General features: G+C 32.2%; 2 protein-coding genes across 2 annotated transcripts; both read right to left on the minus strand.

Annotated features, from left to right (window-relative positions):
• Window positions 1–3,020: 3,020 nt before the first annotated feature.
• On the minus strand, window positions 3,021–4,079 carry LOC21400467 (putative disease resistance RPP13-like protein 1). Its single transcript, XM_024161862.1, has one exon. The coding sequence runs from the start codon at window positions 4,077–4,079 to the stop codon at window positions 3,021–3,023; it is 1,059 nt and encodes a 352-aa protein (XP_024017630.1).
• Window positions 4,080–4,101: 22 nt separating this feature from the next.
• Window positions 4,102–5,244, minus strand: LOC112090484 (putative disease resistance RPP13-like protein 1). Its single transcript, XM_024161863.1, has one exon. It carries the CDS (start codon window positions 5,242–5,244, stop codon window positions 4,102–4,104), a length of 1,143 nt encoding a protein of 380 aa, XP_024017631.1.
• Window positions 5,245–19,327: the final 14,083 nt, after the last annotated feature.

A 19,327-nucleotide genomic window follows, 5' to 3' on the forward strand; every position in this document is an offset into this window, starting at 1 on the left:
ATTATCTTCTTCGTTATCTCAAGTCTTCGCCTGGTCAGGGACTATTTTTCTCCTCGTCTTCTGCTTTACAGCTTAGGGCTTTTTCTGATGCCGACTAGGGGTCTTGTCTTGATTCCCGAAGGTCTGTTACAGGCTATTGTGTGTTCTTAGGTGATTCCTTGGTCTCTTGGAAAGCAAAACGGCAGACTACTGTTTCTTGGTCTTCTGCCGAAGCAGAATATCGTGCCATGGCTGCCACAACAAGTGAACTGGTGTGGTTGCAGCAATTGTTGAGGGATTTCGGTGTTGCTATTTCTTCTCCTGTGTTGCTTTTTTGTGACAATCAAGCTGCCATGCACATTGCTTCTAATCCCACCTTTCATGAACGAACCAAACACATCGAAATTAATTGTCATTTCGTTCGTGATAAGGTTACTTCTGGTATTCTTAATCTCATGCCGGTTCGATCTCATCTTTAGCTTGTTGATATTTTTACCAAGCCTTTACCGTCTGTTCCTTTACAGTCTCATCTCTCCAAGATGGCTGTGAAAAATATTCACTATCCATCTTGAGGGGGAGTTTTAAGTCAAAATACGTATACATATGTGTGAAGTTGTAATATTCTGTTAGGTGATTAGTTTTCTAGTTTAAAACCGTGTAACAACTTTTGGTCTCTGTCCTATATAAAAGGCAGAATTGTGTACTTATTCTAATTAATTGAAGAGAATCGATTACACATTCTCCAAATAACCCGTAATATCCTCTGCTATAGCTGAATGATCCCAACACTCGAGTAAGGCACAAATAAGAATTAGAATCCATAATCATCACTTCGCAAGAATATGAAAGAAAGGAAGGGCATTTAAAAGCGAAAAAAAAAAGAAAAAAGAAGAAGCCAAAGAAGTCCTCATTATTAAGATACTTCAGAAGCATTTTGTGGGAATAAAATTTGTACATATTTGAAGAGCAGTTGATAAAACAAACCTGCAAAATTTCTTAGGATTCTAACTTTGTTGAGCTCAGGCGGAGAGCTAAGCTGGACATCTCAATGACATAAAGAAAACAATTGTTTTAAAGAAATAAATAAATAAATAAAGGATTAACTCAAAGAATTTTTAGCACAAGAAGAAGAAAGTAACTGAAATATCTCGACTGAAAATTTGTGGTTGTGTAAGCAAAAGCCACACAACCATCAGAGCATGCTGATTTCATCTTCGGAAAGTACTGAGTGCCGCACTCACGGATCAAGCATCTTTCAACACGGCCTCATTCGTTTCGCTGATTCGAGTTTAGAATTCGAGTTGAGATGTGATTTTATGTGAGAGCTTTTTACTGTAGTAAAAAAGTTAGATGTGACTGTTTGTGAGAGCTTTTTACTGTAGCAAAACTCGAATTCTAAACTCGAATCAGCGAAACGAACGAGACCTTAATTTGCACGCTTTGGTACTTGATAATATTGTTCCAAATTTGTAGCTTATTCTGAAGATGAATTGCAAACTGTCCTGCATTGGGTTTGCAGATGTATCTTAAGAACTCTAGTCAATTGCTCAGGTTGCTCATTTACTATAGTTTTAGCAAGTTAGTGAAATGTGTCTGCGAGAATTTTGTTTTGGGAACATTGGACGAGCTAATAAAATATTCTGCACCAAAAAAAGTCCACCCAACCTTGGTTCTCCCTTTGGTTTTCCCTCAGATTATGAGATCAAATGGTTTTCAATTGTTGCACCTCTCGTGGTCGCGGTCTGCTGAAGCGTGTAGCAAGCTGCAGCCAAAAGAAGTTTCCTGGCACAAATCAGTGCGTTATACATGCCAGAAGTATAGATTACGTACACATAGTAGCATATTTCTAGGTCCATTTTTTTCGAAACGTTTTCGTAACACAACCGATAATAGGACACATGTTCAAAGAAAAATACAAATAAATTAAAACTCACCACTTGCACAAATCACTAAAAAGAATGAAACTGCATCTTTGAACTCGCCTTACTACCAAGCAAAAGAAGAATTTAAAAACAATCCATAATTTTTAGGACTTTAATTAACACTATTATGTGAGATTGAAATGAATCCACGGCCAAAATGTTAAAGTCAATTTTCATCAACGAACATGTCACGGGCCAAAGAATGAAACTAAAACAAAATGAATTAACAAAGGCGAGGTTGAAGAGTAAATACCTGAAAAAAAAAAAAAAATACTTGTTTGGTGTGATGACTATGGATAACTCATGAGATAACGTGACAATTGATTAGGACACAGAAGATGCGATCGATTTTGCTCCAATACTCCCTGTTGCACTTTTTCTCAAGCAAAGGACATTCATCGATACTCAAATATTCAAGAGAGGTTGGAAGGCCTTCTTCTGGGAGTATCTGCAACTCAGGGCAGAAGGAGGTTTCTAGACTTTTCAAGGAAGTGAGTTGTTGAAGCCCATTTTTGTCCAGAGCTTTAAGGCTTGAAAATGCCTCGATTGAAAGATCGGTAATAGTGGAAGGCAATAGCCCCTCTTCTGGGAAGGACTCCACAACTTCATTTTCTTCAAATATTGTAGACTGTGTAAGATTGGGGAGTCTTTGCAAATTCCAGTTCGACCGAGTCGCAATGAGTTTATGACAACACGCGATGACAAGAGTAGACAAACTACAGGGAAACGACTCGATCTCCGGACAATGTTCTATTCTCAGAACTTCTAAAGATGGGAGGAGGTTATGCATTTTCTCAGGCAATGACTTCAATTTCTTACATCCGACAAAGGAAATGTGAGTCAGATTGGGGGCACGCAATCCTCCTTTAGGAAAAGATACAAAACATGGGCACTTTGATATAGTCACAGATGATAAAAATTTCAGGTCCTGGCATAGCTCATCAGACATTGAGAGGGATTCTAGACTTTCGGGTCCACAAATAAAAAGACGTTTGAGATGGGGAAAGGAATCCAAGTGGAGGGTTGTAAAGGAATCACAACTTGAATATATGGAAAGTAATTGAAGCGACTCGTGAAGGTGATACAATGGAAATTCAAATTTCTTGCATGAAGATATTTCTAGCTTTTTAATGATGAAAATGGCTTGACAACAGAACTATCCCCATAAAACTCCGGTCCCATAGTCACTACTGCATCAAATCCTGAAATGTAGAGAGTTTTAAGGGAGGGTAGTTGACAAAGTGGTGGTAATGACGAGCAAAATTTGCATCGAGAAAGCTCTAGAAAGACTATTTTTACCAATGAATCTCCTCTAGACCAATTTGGAAATCGTTCTCTTGAATATCGACAAATCTTGAGCTTCTTTAAGGTTCTATTGGGTAATAGCATGTCAAGTACATCCCTTGCGTGTGTTGAATAATCATTGATACCATCAGTCCATTCCAACTTTAGTGACTCAATATGCTTCTTGTTAATCAATTTAGCCTGGTCCCATGCATCCTTAGTATCTGCAACATTCTCTAATTTCATGATATGAAGTTCGCCCCGAAGATACGAAAGTTCCCTCAGTTCTCCTATCTTGGCCCCACTCTCTTTTCCCACCATGAATGTTGTCAATACTCGCAGGCTTTTCAATTTACTTATTTGTCTTGGCGTCTCTGCTAGTCTTATGCAGTAAGCTAAGTTAAGATATCTCAAGTTTATGAGACTATGCATATACTTAGGCAGCTTTTCGAGACTCCAACATGAATTTAAGTTCAGTGTTTGTAAATTGTACAACTTGCTTATCGACTCCGGCAATATTCTGATGCGAGTGTGCGAGAGGTCTAGAAAGCGAAGATGTTTTAGTACATCACCAATTGAACTAGGCAACTGCTCAACATTTGAATATCCAGACAGAGAAAGGACTCTCAAACACCTCAACTCCAACAACAAGTCATGTACTACTTTATCAGATGTTTTAGAAGAACATGCAGAATTAATTTGACGTACTGGTAGAAAGGTGCGCAAATTAGTTGCTTTTAAAACATAGTCAAATCTCTTATAAGGATCAGTGCCTCTTGTAACATAAGAAAGATGCCTCGTCTTCTTTATAGTTTGACTTGAGCTGCCATCTACTAGCTGTAAAGAGTATTCTTTGGCTACAAACTTGGCCAAATCATGCATAAGATCATGCATCACAAATTTGGTAGCTCTTTCTTCATTGCTTATTCCAAATATAGAAATTAGATCCACCGGTACTCGATCGCTGAAAAAACGACCTAGATACCAAATCATTGAAATACTCTTCACCCCACTCTTCTCTTTTCTTGTCTCTGCTTGAATTGGGTAAAAGGTTTTCTGCCATCCATAATAAGAGCATCTGCTCCTCTTCGTATTCAAATTTTTTAGGGAACAATGAACAATAAGCAAAGCACCGCTTTAGGTGTGAAGGGAGATAATGGTAACTTAATCTCAAAGCTGGAAGAATATTGTTCTCCTCATCAGGTAACTTCCAAATTTCACTTTGTGATATTCTTAACCAATCATCAATATCCAACGTACATCCTGAAAGGGCTCCCAGTGTTTTCACAGCTAGAGGCAAGCCTTTGCATTTCTGGACGATTTCTCTGCCGATTGCTTCCAAATCTGGATCTGCAGTAAAGCCTCCACTAATTCCAGTTGCATGCTCTTGAAACAGTTTCCAGCTAGCTTCATCCGTTAATTCTTTCAGACGGTGACTTTTCGCAGTGCCCATAATCGACGCAACTCTTTCACTTCGCGTTGTTACCAGTACCTTGCTTCCTTGAGAACCATATTTGAAAGGCTTGCTCATCACATTCAAATCAGCAGAATTATGACACCATACATCATCTAAAACAATGAAATATTTCTTTCCTTGTAACTGGTCTTTCAACTTAACTGGAAGCAAATTCAGGTCCATCACATCGTCCGAAAAGGATGAAGATACTGACTGAAGGAGTGTTTTTGTTACCCTACAAACATCGAATTCTTCAGAAACGCAAACCCATGCCTTGAGTTCAAAGTACTCATTGACTCTATCATCACTATAAACTAGTTGAGCAAGGGTAGTCTTTCCAAGCCCGCCCATTCCCACTATTGCAATCACGCATATCTTCCTGTTTCCACCTTCATCATCCGATAGCATTGAGTTGATTATGGTATCCTTGACCTCATCCCTACCATAAACTTCCGGTTCATCCAACAGAGATGTCGAAGGCAACCTCCGCGATGGTCTCTCCCAAACACCATCTTTCGGATCGAGAAAGTCCTTTTCATTCTTAATATCTTCCAACCTCTCAAGAATCTTCTTGATCTCTTCCACGATATCTTGATCATCCATTTTGCGTATGCATTTTTTTTCGAAGTACGAGATTTAGAAAAGAAGTTACATATCTTTTATTTGTTGCTTTTACGTACCTTGCTAGAGCTGGCTGTTGACTCCGCTTCCACCTTAAGCTGCATTGCATCAGTTTCAATCTCATCCAAGAGATCATCTGCGTCGTAGAAAGCCTCTTGAAGCATGTTCTCGGATTGCTTATTTGCTTGCGCTCCGCGTCCTCCAGCACCGCGGCAACAGAGTTCAGCACTAAGGTTAGTTTTCCAAGTAGCTTGTCGACATGATCGCCGCGCTTCGTCTTCCGACGTAAGTAGGCCAGAACGTCGGGGGAACCAAGCCTCTCAAAAAGAAATTGAAGGGAAGCAGAAAGAAGAGCTCCACCCACCAATTCTACAGCCATATCTCCTCTTAATGATCAGTTCAGTTTTCACAGCCCAAAGTTTCTTCTTCACAGAAAGCTAATGGCAATATGTTGTGCCAAGTAGCGCAAAGATAAGGCTAAAGAGCCAGCTAGCTAGTCATTATTGGTCAGCATCGCAACTTCCATATATTCATTTAGAATTTGTGCCTCTTTTTCTCCTTTCTTTGCTTTCTTACCGTGCCAAATTTTTGCACAAGAAAAATAGCTTTAGTACGCTGCAACAATACTCAGAGTGAAGAAATGCTAAACGCAGTAAAGATTATTTAGCAAAGAAAAAAAAACAGCAGAAATAATTTATGACAAAAGGCAAAAGCTAAACTGGTAGCCAATAACAGCTGGTTTATTCAAACAAAAAAAAATTACCGGAGATCATGTGATACGTGAGTTGTCTTTTTGGTAGTATATATATGGTCCCTCCACACATTCTTGTCACGTCATATTTATTAAATCCATTTTCAGAAACTATGATTTTTTTTTTTTCTAATTTTTCAAAGTCTATGCTACAGAGATCCACGAAACAAGAAAGATAACGTGATCTTGAATATTCTTTCCAATTTCCGGAAACTATCATATTTTTCTCGCTATGATTGTAGGTGTGATCTTATCCATTGTGTGTACATGTGTATGCAATACCTAGATTCTTAAATTGTTTGGCCAATAGTAACTCAAGCTGAATAAATTTGATCATATATATTACATGTTTATTATTGTTTTCCATAGCAATAATTTAGCTTGTTAATAGTTTAATTAGGATAAACGGAATTTACTCTCTCTTTTTTTCTCCTAGCACTATATTTGTTTTCCTGTTATCATGTTTACTTTCGTCAACCTTGTCCATAATATATGAAATCAAAATATTTAATGTGGACTCTTTGGATTTCTGTTCTTTTCTGCTGCGAGTTTTATGAGATAAGTTGCTACCTGCTGGTTGTTTTGTTTATTCAATCTAACACGGCCGAGAAAAACGACAACAGCATAAAATAGTAAAAACGACAAAAAAAAACGAGGACAAGAATAAAACATGTAATGGGAAAAAGACGACAATTAAAAAAAAAAATTTGATTAAACGACTTCTTAAAAAGTCAATAAATGAAACCCATTCCAATTAAAAATAACACCTACGAGGAAACGACAACAATCCTAAATACGACATAACATATTATAAAAACAACGGAAATACAAGAATAACTTAAATAAAAAAAAAAATTGGTCAGAAAACGAAAACCTTTTAATAAGGCATCATTAAACTTTTTTTTTTTTAGTAGAAGGCACCATTAAACTTTAAGAACAAAAAGAACTTGTAAATGACACCCAACAACATGAGACGAATTTGAACGGGTTAGGGAGTTTAATTAGAGTTAGTATAATTTGTTAACTTTGAAATTGAAAAATTAAGATTTTTATAGCATAATAGGAAATTAATAGTCCAAACCCCAGATTTTGATTTCCGTAAAATATGATCAAAATTCAAATATAATAGTCCATAATTATAATTAATCAAAATACAAATGTAAATATGACATACACAAGAAAACGGCATCCGCTTGAAACAACTACAGTACAGATCCGCTTAAAAGCCAATTATAATTTAAAACGACAAAAAAATAGAAGACGACACGGCCGCTTGAAACAGCTCAAGTCAAAAACGACAACAAGATAAAAACCACATTAAACTACATATTACCTATTAAGCTCAGTTTCTTTAGATTTTCCAGTTATTTGTTGAAAATTTGATATCTATATTGTCGTAGTGACCTTTTGGTATTGACACAAGGGTATTACTCGCAGGTAAATTCTGATTAGATTACATTTACTTGCGTTGTTTCTATACAATATTATTTTTAAATTCATTTTCCCATCTGGCCTTTGGTTTCAGTTTGTATATAATACACACACACATATATCTATATATATATATATATATATACCAAGCAGTTAGAAGGAAGAAATTAGGAGTCTCAATTACTAATCAATTAAAAAAAAATCAATTCACGTTTAGTTTGCAAAAATCATGAAAGGTGGGGTTCTAATTAAGCGTTGGACGTCTAATTATGTTGTGTTGATTTTGGTCGGAATAATATTGATGTTCATCAGCATCACGGCCTCCGCAGCCGTTGGATCAGGTAATCATAATCAGCGCAATCACAAAGAGCGTTTTATTAAAATCAGTATGTATCCATGTAATTTAGGTGCATGTATTAAAGCATGCAAGGAAGTCCTTCGCCAAACTGTTCTGAAGGCTTATTGCATAGGAGATTCTGAGAGTCACTGCTCTTTTTTCTATTTCTAATATCAGTGGAATATATAGTACAATGCTTCTAGAATCAAATAATATATGCAACTAGCTTATAAGATATGGAGTATTTTTCAGAAAATTTCAAATTATATATGGACCCCTTTTCAGAAAATAATTAGATTGTCGGACTCTGAAACATCGGAGAAAAATCTTTGTGGTTATAGCTTTGGCTAGCTCTTTCTCAATTCTTTTATTCAAGGCTTGTAACATTCAGTTTTTTCTTTTTTTTTTTTTCTTTTTTTCCTTCCATACATTGTGCAATTGTTTCAGACTTCATATAGTAAATTTTGGCTTTTTTTTCGTTAGTTCGAATTACGACTCAAGTTTTCACTATAGTATTCTCTCTCATAAGAATTTAAATTTAACTTTTTTCTACTATAATATTTTTTCTCATATAAATTTACTTTTTAACTCAAATGTGTGAAATGAATAATTCAACGTCTTAGCAGGGTTTTGTTAATTCTTTCATACTGTGAGCCAAACTCCCGTGAAACAAGAAATGAGGAAACAATTTTTTTTAATGGGAAATGAAGAAATTTTTTTTTAAATATTACATAAACAATAGAAAGTTTTGTGATAATGACCAAAAAAAAGGCCGAGACAAATTAAATATATGCACTAAAAGGGGAAAAACAACTAAGAAAACTAGGAAAAAGGTAGGAATTAAGGAACAAAAATTTTCTTGTGAAAAAAAGTAAAGAAGGAAAAAAAAAAAAAGAAGGATGAGAGACCATCACGTGGCAACTATCTATCCCCACAGAAGTTTAGGAAATGAGTTTATGCCCCAAAAGTGCTTCAATGGCAGAATCCCGTAAAAATCAACTTCAAGTTTTTTTTTTCTTTTTTTTTTTTCGTTGAAAAAAATCAATTTCAAGTTGAGGAAATAAGTTACTGTCTTATAGGATTAACAATAAGGACTCAAATCCACTCTCTAATTTCGGTATCTTAATTAATATCTAATCAATCAAATCATATTACATCATATAAAAAATTTAAATTATTTTTTAACTTATTCTTTTGTGTTTATCATAAGATGGTGTGATATGATATAATTAATTAGACAACACTAAAAATTAGACAACAGATTTAGATCCAACAACAAAATCCTTTAAAAACCAAAAGACAAGTTTATAACTGAGATGGATCAGATTTTCATAGCAAAATGAACTACTTACAAAGTAAGCTCGATTTGTTTGGATATTTTCTCCTGTTTTTACAATACTTTCATCTTTGTCTTGACGTTAGCCTTTGGTTTTGATTAGTACTACATATATATGCCATGCAAACACCAAGTAGAAACAAAAAAAAAATCACAAACACGATTCATTTTTCCTTAGGCGAGAGAGAGGCGATTAGCTTATAATTTTGCAACGGACATAGGTGGATAAAGCAAGTATTATTGTTGTGTTTGTTTTGGTCGGATTAATGATGTTCTTCATGGCAGCATAAGCTTCCAGAGACATTTTAGAACTATTTTTGATTTACGTGTATTTTTTGTAAGAGAAAATACTGTAACGAACTATGAATCATGATTTAAATCAGAGAACGAATCCTCCAACCAAACGGGCTATGATTTATTCAATCCCAATGAATCTATGTACGGATTCCAAATGTATCAACCAATGCAAGGCTTACTTTCGCATGAATTTTCTGAAGGCCTATTGTCACACTGTGGATATTTGTTATTGCCATGGTTTACATTGAGATATCGCGTCATTGCCTTAATTATGTCTCCTAGCAATATTACATAAAACTTTATGATCTTGTTTTTAAAAATGTACACTTTTCTTTCAATAAAATATGTCGAAAAAAGTTCTATTCTATGATAGGGCTAGTAATTCGGGTAGTGACACGACGACACGACTCAAAATTCACACGAAATTAACGGGTTTGAGTTTACTATAAATGAGTTTGTGTTATAATTAGGTTGACACGATTAATAAATTAGTTGGGTTAGGGTTTACCTCCTAACACGAATTGACACGATTAACTATATGTGCCATCTGCAATCTAATAATATATGATATAACATGAAAGTTTATATGACATTAAATATAAATTATGTGAATTTTAATATTTGTAGGTAAAATTCATTTATTTTTCTTAAAGGAAAAAATAAATTAACTAATAAACATATTAAACCTGTCTTGACCGTGTTAAATAAGTCATTATTATATTAGTTACTTATTCAATATATTAATTTAAACGGCTTATACGGATTGACACGATTAATAAATTTGTCATTTTTGGGTTGACATTTTTGACATGTTTAATAAACATGTCATGTTTAAGTTGATGTTTTCTGACACGATTAATAAACGGGTTGACACGAACACGATCTACTAACACGAATTGTCACCCTTAATTCTATGTTTCTTATAATTCTCTCTCTATTCTTGATAATGTTTTTCCCTTAAAAAAAACAGGCATAATATTGAAATTAGATTTTGATTAGAAAGAAGAAAAAGGAAAAAATGAATTTAAATTACATAATAAATAATGTTGATTTATTTAGATTTACTTGTTGTTTTTAGAAGACTTCCATGTGTAAGTGCCATGAATGGGCAAGTTGTACCCAAATCTAATAGTACATAGATTTTGGTAATAAAGTTAAACTACATACTAAATAAGGTTTGATTTGTTCAGATTTACTTGTTGTTTTTAGAATACTTTCATATGTGTGATTTTCTCATTATAATCATTGGTTTTGATATATATATATGTGTGTGTGTGTATGTATGTACACACACAAACACACACATACAAGTACCAAGTAAAAGAAAAGCATTCAGGAAATAGTATTGACAAATTACTTTACATTTGCATTGGATCAAAGTGGACTAAGGTAAAAAAAGACATCAAACTGAAAATATTTTGGTTGGAGGCATAGTTTGGCAGTAAATTTACTTGAGGTGTAGAGTACGAATCTCCTTATCCCTAATCCAAGGTAAAAAAAAAAAGGAAAAGAAAAAGAAACAAGATGATATTGTACCGACTATTAGCTATAACAACAACTGTAAAAACAACAGAAATATGGAAAACAACGACTAGTAGAAACGACATCTACTATGAAAAAACAATAACATAAAAACGACACTATGAAATAGGGCACGCCCATAAGATCACGGCATCAACTCGTCAAACGACACACTTTTGTGGTTTCTCTACAATTTCAGTTGCGGGTTATCTAAATTCTCTAATGAAACTCAAGTGGTGTGATGGCTATTAATCTTTTGAGGCACAAGGTCAATAATAAAGGATAAAACACTTATTAAATCGGCTAATCATTACTAAGTAAATAAGTAATCATAACTAATTGACTCTTTATTCATAGAACGAATATTTCATATTTTTTTTAAATTCAAAATTTAAGACTGAGAAAAGAGATTAAATGGGCTTCACAATATTGTTTAGCCATACAAATATCATACAGACTTCAGTTTATAAAAAATAATAAAAAAAAAGTATCATGCCATTTTGATGAGATGTAATTCTGATGTAGTCTGATGATTAAAATTTTTTTTTGACTAATAAAGTCTATTTACATACCCTACCATGAAGTTCTCCTTTTAATTGATTATAAACAAAACATAATGCCAAGATCAGGCTACGTGTCACTTTCCTCTTCGTTCTCAATATCCATACTCTTTTTTTTTTTTCCTACGCTCGTCTTCATGTTTCAAATTCAAAGAAAACAAAAAACCATTTCTTAACCATTTTATTACAAATTTGTAAATTACATCAAGTTCTAATTTAAGAGCATCAATGAAAAGGAATTTTAATGCCTTAACGACAGAATCTTCATTTACTATTATTTATTCTCATTTTATTTTGCTCTTGAATAGTTATTTAAAATATTAAATTCACATTAGAAACCAAAAAATAAAGGCATAATTATGAGAAAAAAAAGGTTAAATTATTAGCATTAGAAACTAATTTTGATGAAAGCTAAAGAAATTAAAGTTTTAAAAGAAAAGGAAAAAAAAAAGAAAGAATTGAGGATAATGAGAATAACGAGGCAAAAGGAGAATCAAGATAGTGAAAAATATAGTAAGATTTTGATTAACCCACCTTGACATGATTAAAGGAAAGGAATTTAATAACAGAAGCGACTTAAAAACCATCACAATGTAATTAAGATACAAATCCAAGTAGATTTTGATGAAACAAAAAAAAAAAAAAAAAAATTTGAACTGCATACTAAACAAGGACTAACAACAGAATCCTACATTTACTATCAATATGGATAAGATTTTCAGGAAAAAAAAAAAATGAACTACTTACCAAGTAAACTTGATTTGTTTTAGATCTTCTGTACAATTTTTAGATTTTTTTTCTTCTTTGTCTTAATGCTAGCCTTTGGTTTTATTACTATATATAAACCTTGGAAATATCATATAGAAACAAACAAAAAATCACAGACCAAATTCATATTTCATTTCTTTAGGGGGGGAGAGAGGTGATTAGCTTAATAAAGTTTTGCAATGGAAATAGGTGGGCAAAGCAAGCGTTGGAGTGTTATAGTTGTGTTTGTTTTGGTGGGATTAATGATGTTCTCCATGGAAAGTAGTAATGCAGAAGCTTCCAAACTCGAAGACATTGAATTACAAGAAGTACTTGTGGCACTCGCAATGAACCCATGTGTGGATAAAAAATGTATCGTCAAATGCAGGATTACCGTTGGCCGGGAGAGATTTTTGAGGGCCAATTGCCTCGATAAACACATTTGTTTTTGCTATGCTAAACATTGAGAATTTCGTGTCGTTTCCTTGATTATAAGTCTACTAGCAATGACGTTACATAAAACTTTGTATGAACTTAATTGTCTTTGAAATTGTAGACTTTTATTTCCATAAATCTATCGAATAAAGTTCTTAAATATTATTCTATCTTTCTTTTCATTTCCCCCCTCCCTCTCATATTCTGTTTCTGAGTAATCCTATCTATCCCGATCGGGAGAGAACCCCATCCATCGTGGATGCTGAAATGACATGGGCCCCACTGACATTTCAAAATGAATGGCCCCATATATATATTGAAATGAAAATATCTCCCCTTTTTTACTGTTCATCTCTTTCCCTGTTTTAGTGGATTTGCAGACAAATCCTCGCTCACAATCACCTCAAGAACCACGCGATTTAAAATCCGCCTAAAATTAATAAATTTAAATTTATTATAAATAAATTTAATTTAAAATTAAATTAATATAATTAACACGATTAATAAATATATTAACTTAGACCTCATTTATTGTAAAAAAAAAAAAAAAAAGACAATGATACAATGATAGACAAAAGCTAAATATAATATTAGGTGACATCGGGTAGTAACTACAGCAAGAAAAAGTGACATCCTGTTTGAGCAATAGATTTTAATATCATGTTAATTTATTAATTTATTTTAAAAGTTTAAGCTATTAAGAGATAGATCAATAATAATTTTATACTTTAACATTCTTTTTTACGTGTGTATTGAATAATAGACAATCGTGTGGATAAATTAATTAAAAAGTCTAATACGAGAATTTGAACTCAGAACCTCTCGCTTTGATACTATGTTAATTGACAAATTCATCTTAAAAACTTAAACTATTAGGATGTAAATGAACAATAATTTTATACTTTTAACATATTGGGGTATGCCGCGTGACTTATGGTGCTGTGTTCTCTGTTCTGGTCTCCACCCGGGTCCTTATGAGTAGCCAGAATAAATTAGGGTATAATCTCTTTCTCTGATCAATCATAGTCGTAATATTTCTTGGGGTGGTATATCATCTGATCTCATACTAATGCTGGCAAAGATAAAGTTTCTAATTGAAGAGCTGAAGAGGAAGCTGTACTGTTTTACGACAAAATCTTCTTTTACTATTATTTATTAATTCTCATTTTATTTAAAATATTAAATTCAAATTAGAAACCAAAGAATACTAGGCGTAGTTAAGGGAAAAAGAAAGGTTAAAGTATTAGCATTAGAAATTAATTTGGTAAAATGTAAAGAAATTACGTGTTTGCTTTTTAAAACTGTAAAGAAAAAAAAAAACAAAACAAAAAAAGAAGAAGAAATGGGGATAAAGAGACTAAGGAGAATCTTAATAGTGAAAAAAGTGAATAACACCCTAACATTAAAGGAAAGGAATTCAATAACAGAACGGACTTAAAAAAAAAACCCCACAATATCAAGATATAAGTGGATTTTGATTATAAAAAAAATTAATTAATTAAAAAAGTTGAACTGCATACTGGATAAGGATCAAAAACAGAATCCTTTAAAAACAAACAGGTAAATTTCTTACTGACATGGATCAGATTTTCAGAACGAGATTGAACTACTCACCAAGCTCTATACTTGATTTGTTTAGATCTTCAGTACTGTTTTTAGAAAAAAAATTTCCCGTCTTAAAAACGTAAACATCCTCGTTAACTTCGCGAATTTAAATTTTTAATTTGAGTTGAAATTTGATATTTTTTAAAATTTTTAACTGTAGCAGAAAAAATTAGATGTGATATTTTTTGAGAATTTTTAACTGTAAAAATTTAAAACGGAAAACTCGAATCGATAAAATGAACGGAACCTTATTTTGATTACTACTATATTTAAACCTTGAAAATACCAAATTAGAAATAAACCAAAAATCACGAACCCAATTCATATTTCCTTAGAAGAGAGAGTGGCGATTAGCTTATAATTAATAATAATAAAATTTTACAACGGAATTCGGTGGACAAAGCAGCAAGCGTTGGAGTACGAAGAATGTTGTGTTTGTTTTGGTGGGATTAATGATGTTCTCCATGGCAAGTACTACTGAAGCTTCCAAACTCCAAGTCATTGAAATTTAAGAAGTACTTTTAGAATCAGTTTAGTTCGATTTAAATTAAAATGTAACTTTATATGAAAATTTTTTATTGTAGTAAAAAAGTTAAATGTGATTATTTTTTAAAACTTTTTATTATGATAAAACTCAAATTATAAATTTAAATCAGTGAAATAAACGATATCTTAATACTCGACGTGAAATCATGTACAGTTCCAAATATGTCAGACGAATGCAAGGCAACCTTTGGCAGTGCTATTTGAGGGCCAATTGCCAGAGTAAAGATGTTTGTTCTTGCTATGGCAATCACTGATTAACTCTCCAAGCAATGAACTTGTCTTTATAATTGTCAACTTTTTTTCAATAAATCTACCTAATAAAGTTCATCTATCTTTCTTTTAATTTTCTCCCGCTCTTTATTCCCTTATAATATTGTTTTTTTATTAGTTTCAATATTCTTTCTCTAACTTGACAAACAATAATTTTATGTCCCGTTTATTTCACCGATTCGAATTTAAAATTTAAGTTTTACTACAGTAAAAAGTTTTAAAAACAGTCATATTTAATTTTTTTACTACAGTAAAAAATTCTCACATAAAATCACATCTCAACTCGAATTAAAAACTAAAATTAACGAACTAAATTGGTCCAAGAAACAACGTCCTCTAAAAAAATGCAAACACCAGAGCAAAAATGACATTTGTCGGAAAAACGACAATGATAAAATGATAGACACAACTTATAGGATACATCCATTAGAAAAATAGAAAACTATAGCAAGAAAAAATGTCATTCCCTCAATATAAAAATAAAATAAAAGACAGCAAAGGTAACTCGGCATATACTAGAGAAGAATTCAAATATGCTGTGTGACATAATTGATGTATAATCAATTAAAATAAGACACCTCATTTAAAAAATTGAATCACGTTTTTACTCCGGTTTACGTCCAATCAAGGTTACTATTTTCCTCTCTCTTCCTATTTTCCTGTTTCCGTATATCTGCGTACTCTCTCTCTCTTCTGTGACAATTCATCTTTTCCCCTTTTAATTTTCGATTTCTTATCCATAAACGTTCTCTCTATCCCTCAAAGCCATCTGATACAAAAATGTCGCTATCAGACTTTTTCTTTGCTTTTTAAAGGCCTATCGGCACCCTGGACATTTGTTATTGCATGCATGGTTTACATTGAGAAGGTGTGTCATTGCCTTAATGACGTCTCCTAGCAATATTACATGAAAGTTTATGATCTTCTCTTTGGCTTAATTTATTTTGTAGATTCGAGTTTTTAAATTGAATTGAGATGTGATATTTTTAAAAAATTTTAATTATAAAAATTTAAAATTAAAAACTCAAATCGGTAAAATAAACAAAATTTGTAGAACTTTCTTTTCATAATTTTATCGAATAAAAGTTCTATGTTATCTTTCGTTAGTTCCTCTTCCTCTTGTTGGGTCAGTTTAGCAGTGCTGTAGATTTTATAAAAAAAATATATTATTAGTTATGTTGAAAAAAAATAGTTATTATAAAAAACAGTTGAGTGTTTAGTAAATTATAATTATATAAGTATTAATTTCAGAAATATTATAGGTATTATAAAAATTTTATTAATTTATCACACAATTTAAAAGTTAAAATTGCCTTTAAATTGCTTCTGATTTTGACTGTAAATTCTTTAAAAAAATTTTAAAAATAACTTTTTATAATTTTTACTTGGGTTGTTTAGTTGGAGGATTCGTACCCCGATTTAAATCATGGTTCATAGTTCGCTACAGTGTTTTCACTCACAAAAAATACATGTAAATTGAAAATGATTCTAATCTTATGATTCTAATTCATGAATCAAACGTCTCATAAATACAAATTCCAACTGTAGATAACTAAAAAATTAATTTTAAACTCTAAAACTCACCACTAAAACATACTCATATTCTTTCTCCATTGTCCTGTTTATTACCAACAGGGCGGAGAAAATGATGACATCACAGAAACGAAAAGAAAAACGACTACTTTGACAAACGACAACAATCTCAGAAACAATATCCTCTTGAGAAATGCCAACAAGGTAACAAAAAACAAGTCATTTTCAAACAACAATAACATAATGATAGACAAATGACGAAATCTATTGGAAAACTACAGCAAATAAACATCCGCTGGAAGTACAGCAGCAAAGATAAAACGGCATCTACTGTAAAACAGTGAAGATATAAAAACGAAATCCACTAGAAAAACGACAACCAATTCAAAAACTAACTTCCACTGGAAAACGACAGCAAATAGAAAACATTGTGGCTATAGGCATAAATTTAACAATAAGTTGACGTTTAGGTCATGAATTCAAAATTATTATTCAGAATCATTCTCGATTTACGTGTGCTTTTTATGAAAAAAAAATATTATAACAAACCACGAACTATAATTCAAATTATAGCATAAATACACCAACTAAACACAAATCTACACATGATTGAGGTGTAGAGTTCAAATCTCCTAATCCCAACTTAAAGGAATAAAAAATCTCATCGTTGACATAGACTAAAGAAGGACCGTCACAAAAGGAAAATTACATCGACTCAAACGACAACTATAAAGCGACAGAAATATGGAGAACGTACAGCTAGTAGAAACGACATCTACTATGTATCAAAAGACAATAACGTTCTCTGGCTTGACTTCGTTTTTGCTCTTATTCTTTAAGATGAAGAAAAGAGTCAAATGGGCATCAAGGTATTGTTTAATCGGACATTCGCACAAATTGCTTCTTACTTATGATTAAGAAAAAAGTTTACCCACCGCCCGCCGCCTGTGAAAAATAAATACTAACGCAGATGATATTGACTGAACCCATACTAATTTCGGAATTCAGATTCAACTACCACAATATTATTTGCCATTTCATGACCAACTTTTTTTCTTTCTTTTTTTTTTTTTTTTGGGTATAATGGCAGCCATCGTAGAAGCTCTTTTGAAAGATAGATAATTAAAAATCACCTCGATGTGTGATAAGACTAATCCAATTTCCTTCACATATTGATCACATAATGACAAATGATGGCTTAATTCCAATATATTTGAAATAACAATGTCTTTGAACCTACTAAAGTAAGATTTCTGAAAATAAACTTTTTTTAAAAAATAACAACTTTTGAAATTAAGAGATTATTGGGTGGCATGTCAAAATCAAGCTTTTTAAAAGGCATATTTTGTCTCCTTGGTGGGCAGCACAAGAACCAGACGCGTAAATCACACTTTGCCCATTACATTATCAAGGATTCAAGCGCCAATAAAATTTTCTTCCCTCAATTTTTTCTCTCCTCAAAAAAGCAAAGCTAAGATTAGCAAGAAAGAAAAGTCATCCCCAGCCACTTTCAATAATATGAAATGAAAGCTTATGCTCAACTTTCAAGGGGCTTTATATATATGTGAGTATATATACATTTTTTCCACAATCACTGACCAAAATTTTCCATAACCATTTATTGGTTTCACACAATATTGTGAGCTAAGTCTTTATCTGCTTAAATAGAAAGGCCACGGCCAGGTTTCAAGAGGGATGTGAAATTGTCAATCATCCATCCACTTTCTTTATAAAAATAGTTGAAGATGAAACTACCTAAAAAATCAATAATTCTGGTTCATTAGTAGAAATTCTATAAATATAAATTTTAAATTTAAATTTTTTATGAGATAAAAAAAATACTGTAACAAAATTAGACGGAGGATTAGTAATTTCTATCTTCTTATAGATGTGTTGTAAGATCTCATTTAAAAAATAAAAAAAATAAAAAAATAAAAAAAAACCTCTTTCTTTTGTGCTATGGAAAGCTGTGAGATCCAATCATGTTTGCTTATTATCTCAAATATGGGACTATCTGCGCAACCATGTTTCATGATTGGCTGTCAGATAACAAAAGAAGACGAGCACAGCCCCTTAACCCATAAAGTCCAACAGCAAGAATGTCGTTTCTTCGTGAACCTAACTTACATCAATTCAAATTTTATTATAGTAAAAAAATTTTAAAAATAATTATATTTAATTTTTTTATTATAATAAAAAATTTTAAGATAAAATCACATCTCAATTTAAATTAAAAATTTAAATCAGTGAACTAAACATGTTCTTACCCTTTAGGCCATTTCATCCCATCACATCATATCTTATGTCCACTGGACCCATTTATTTTTCAGATTCTGGTATACAGTTGTAACCCCCTTCATTTATTTAGACCAATACTATATATGTAACTACTATCACTTTTTGACTAGCAAAAAAAAAAAAATACTATCACATTTTGGATCTCATTTATTTTATCAATTTAAATTTTAAATTTTAAATTTTTACAGTTAAATTTTTTAAAAAAATATCATATTAAATTTTTTTTATTACAGTTAAATTTTTAAAAATATCACATTTCAATTTAAATTAAAAATTTAAACTGACCGTAATTTTTTACCTTGTGACCATAACTTTAATTCACAAGAGTCCAAAATATAACCAAAAGATAAGTTACTATTACCCATATGGATGTTTAGTACTATACTATTTATCTTCAC

This window comes from Morus notabilis, unplaced genomic scaffold, assembly GCF_000414095.1.
Source record: "Morus notabilis unplaced genomic scaffold, ASM41409v2 Scaffold689, whole genome shotgun sequence".
NCBI classification, from domain to species: domain Eukaryota; kingdom Viridiplantae; phylum Streptophyta; class Magnoliopsida; order Rosales; family Moraceae; genus Morus; species Morus notabilis.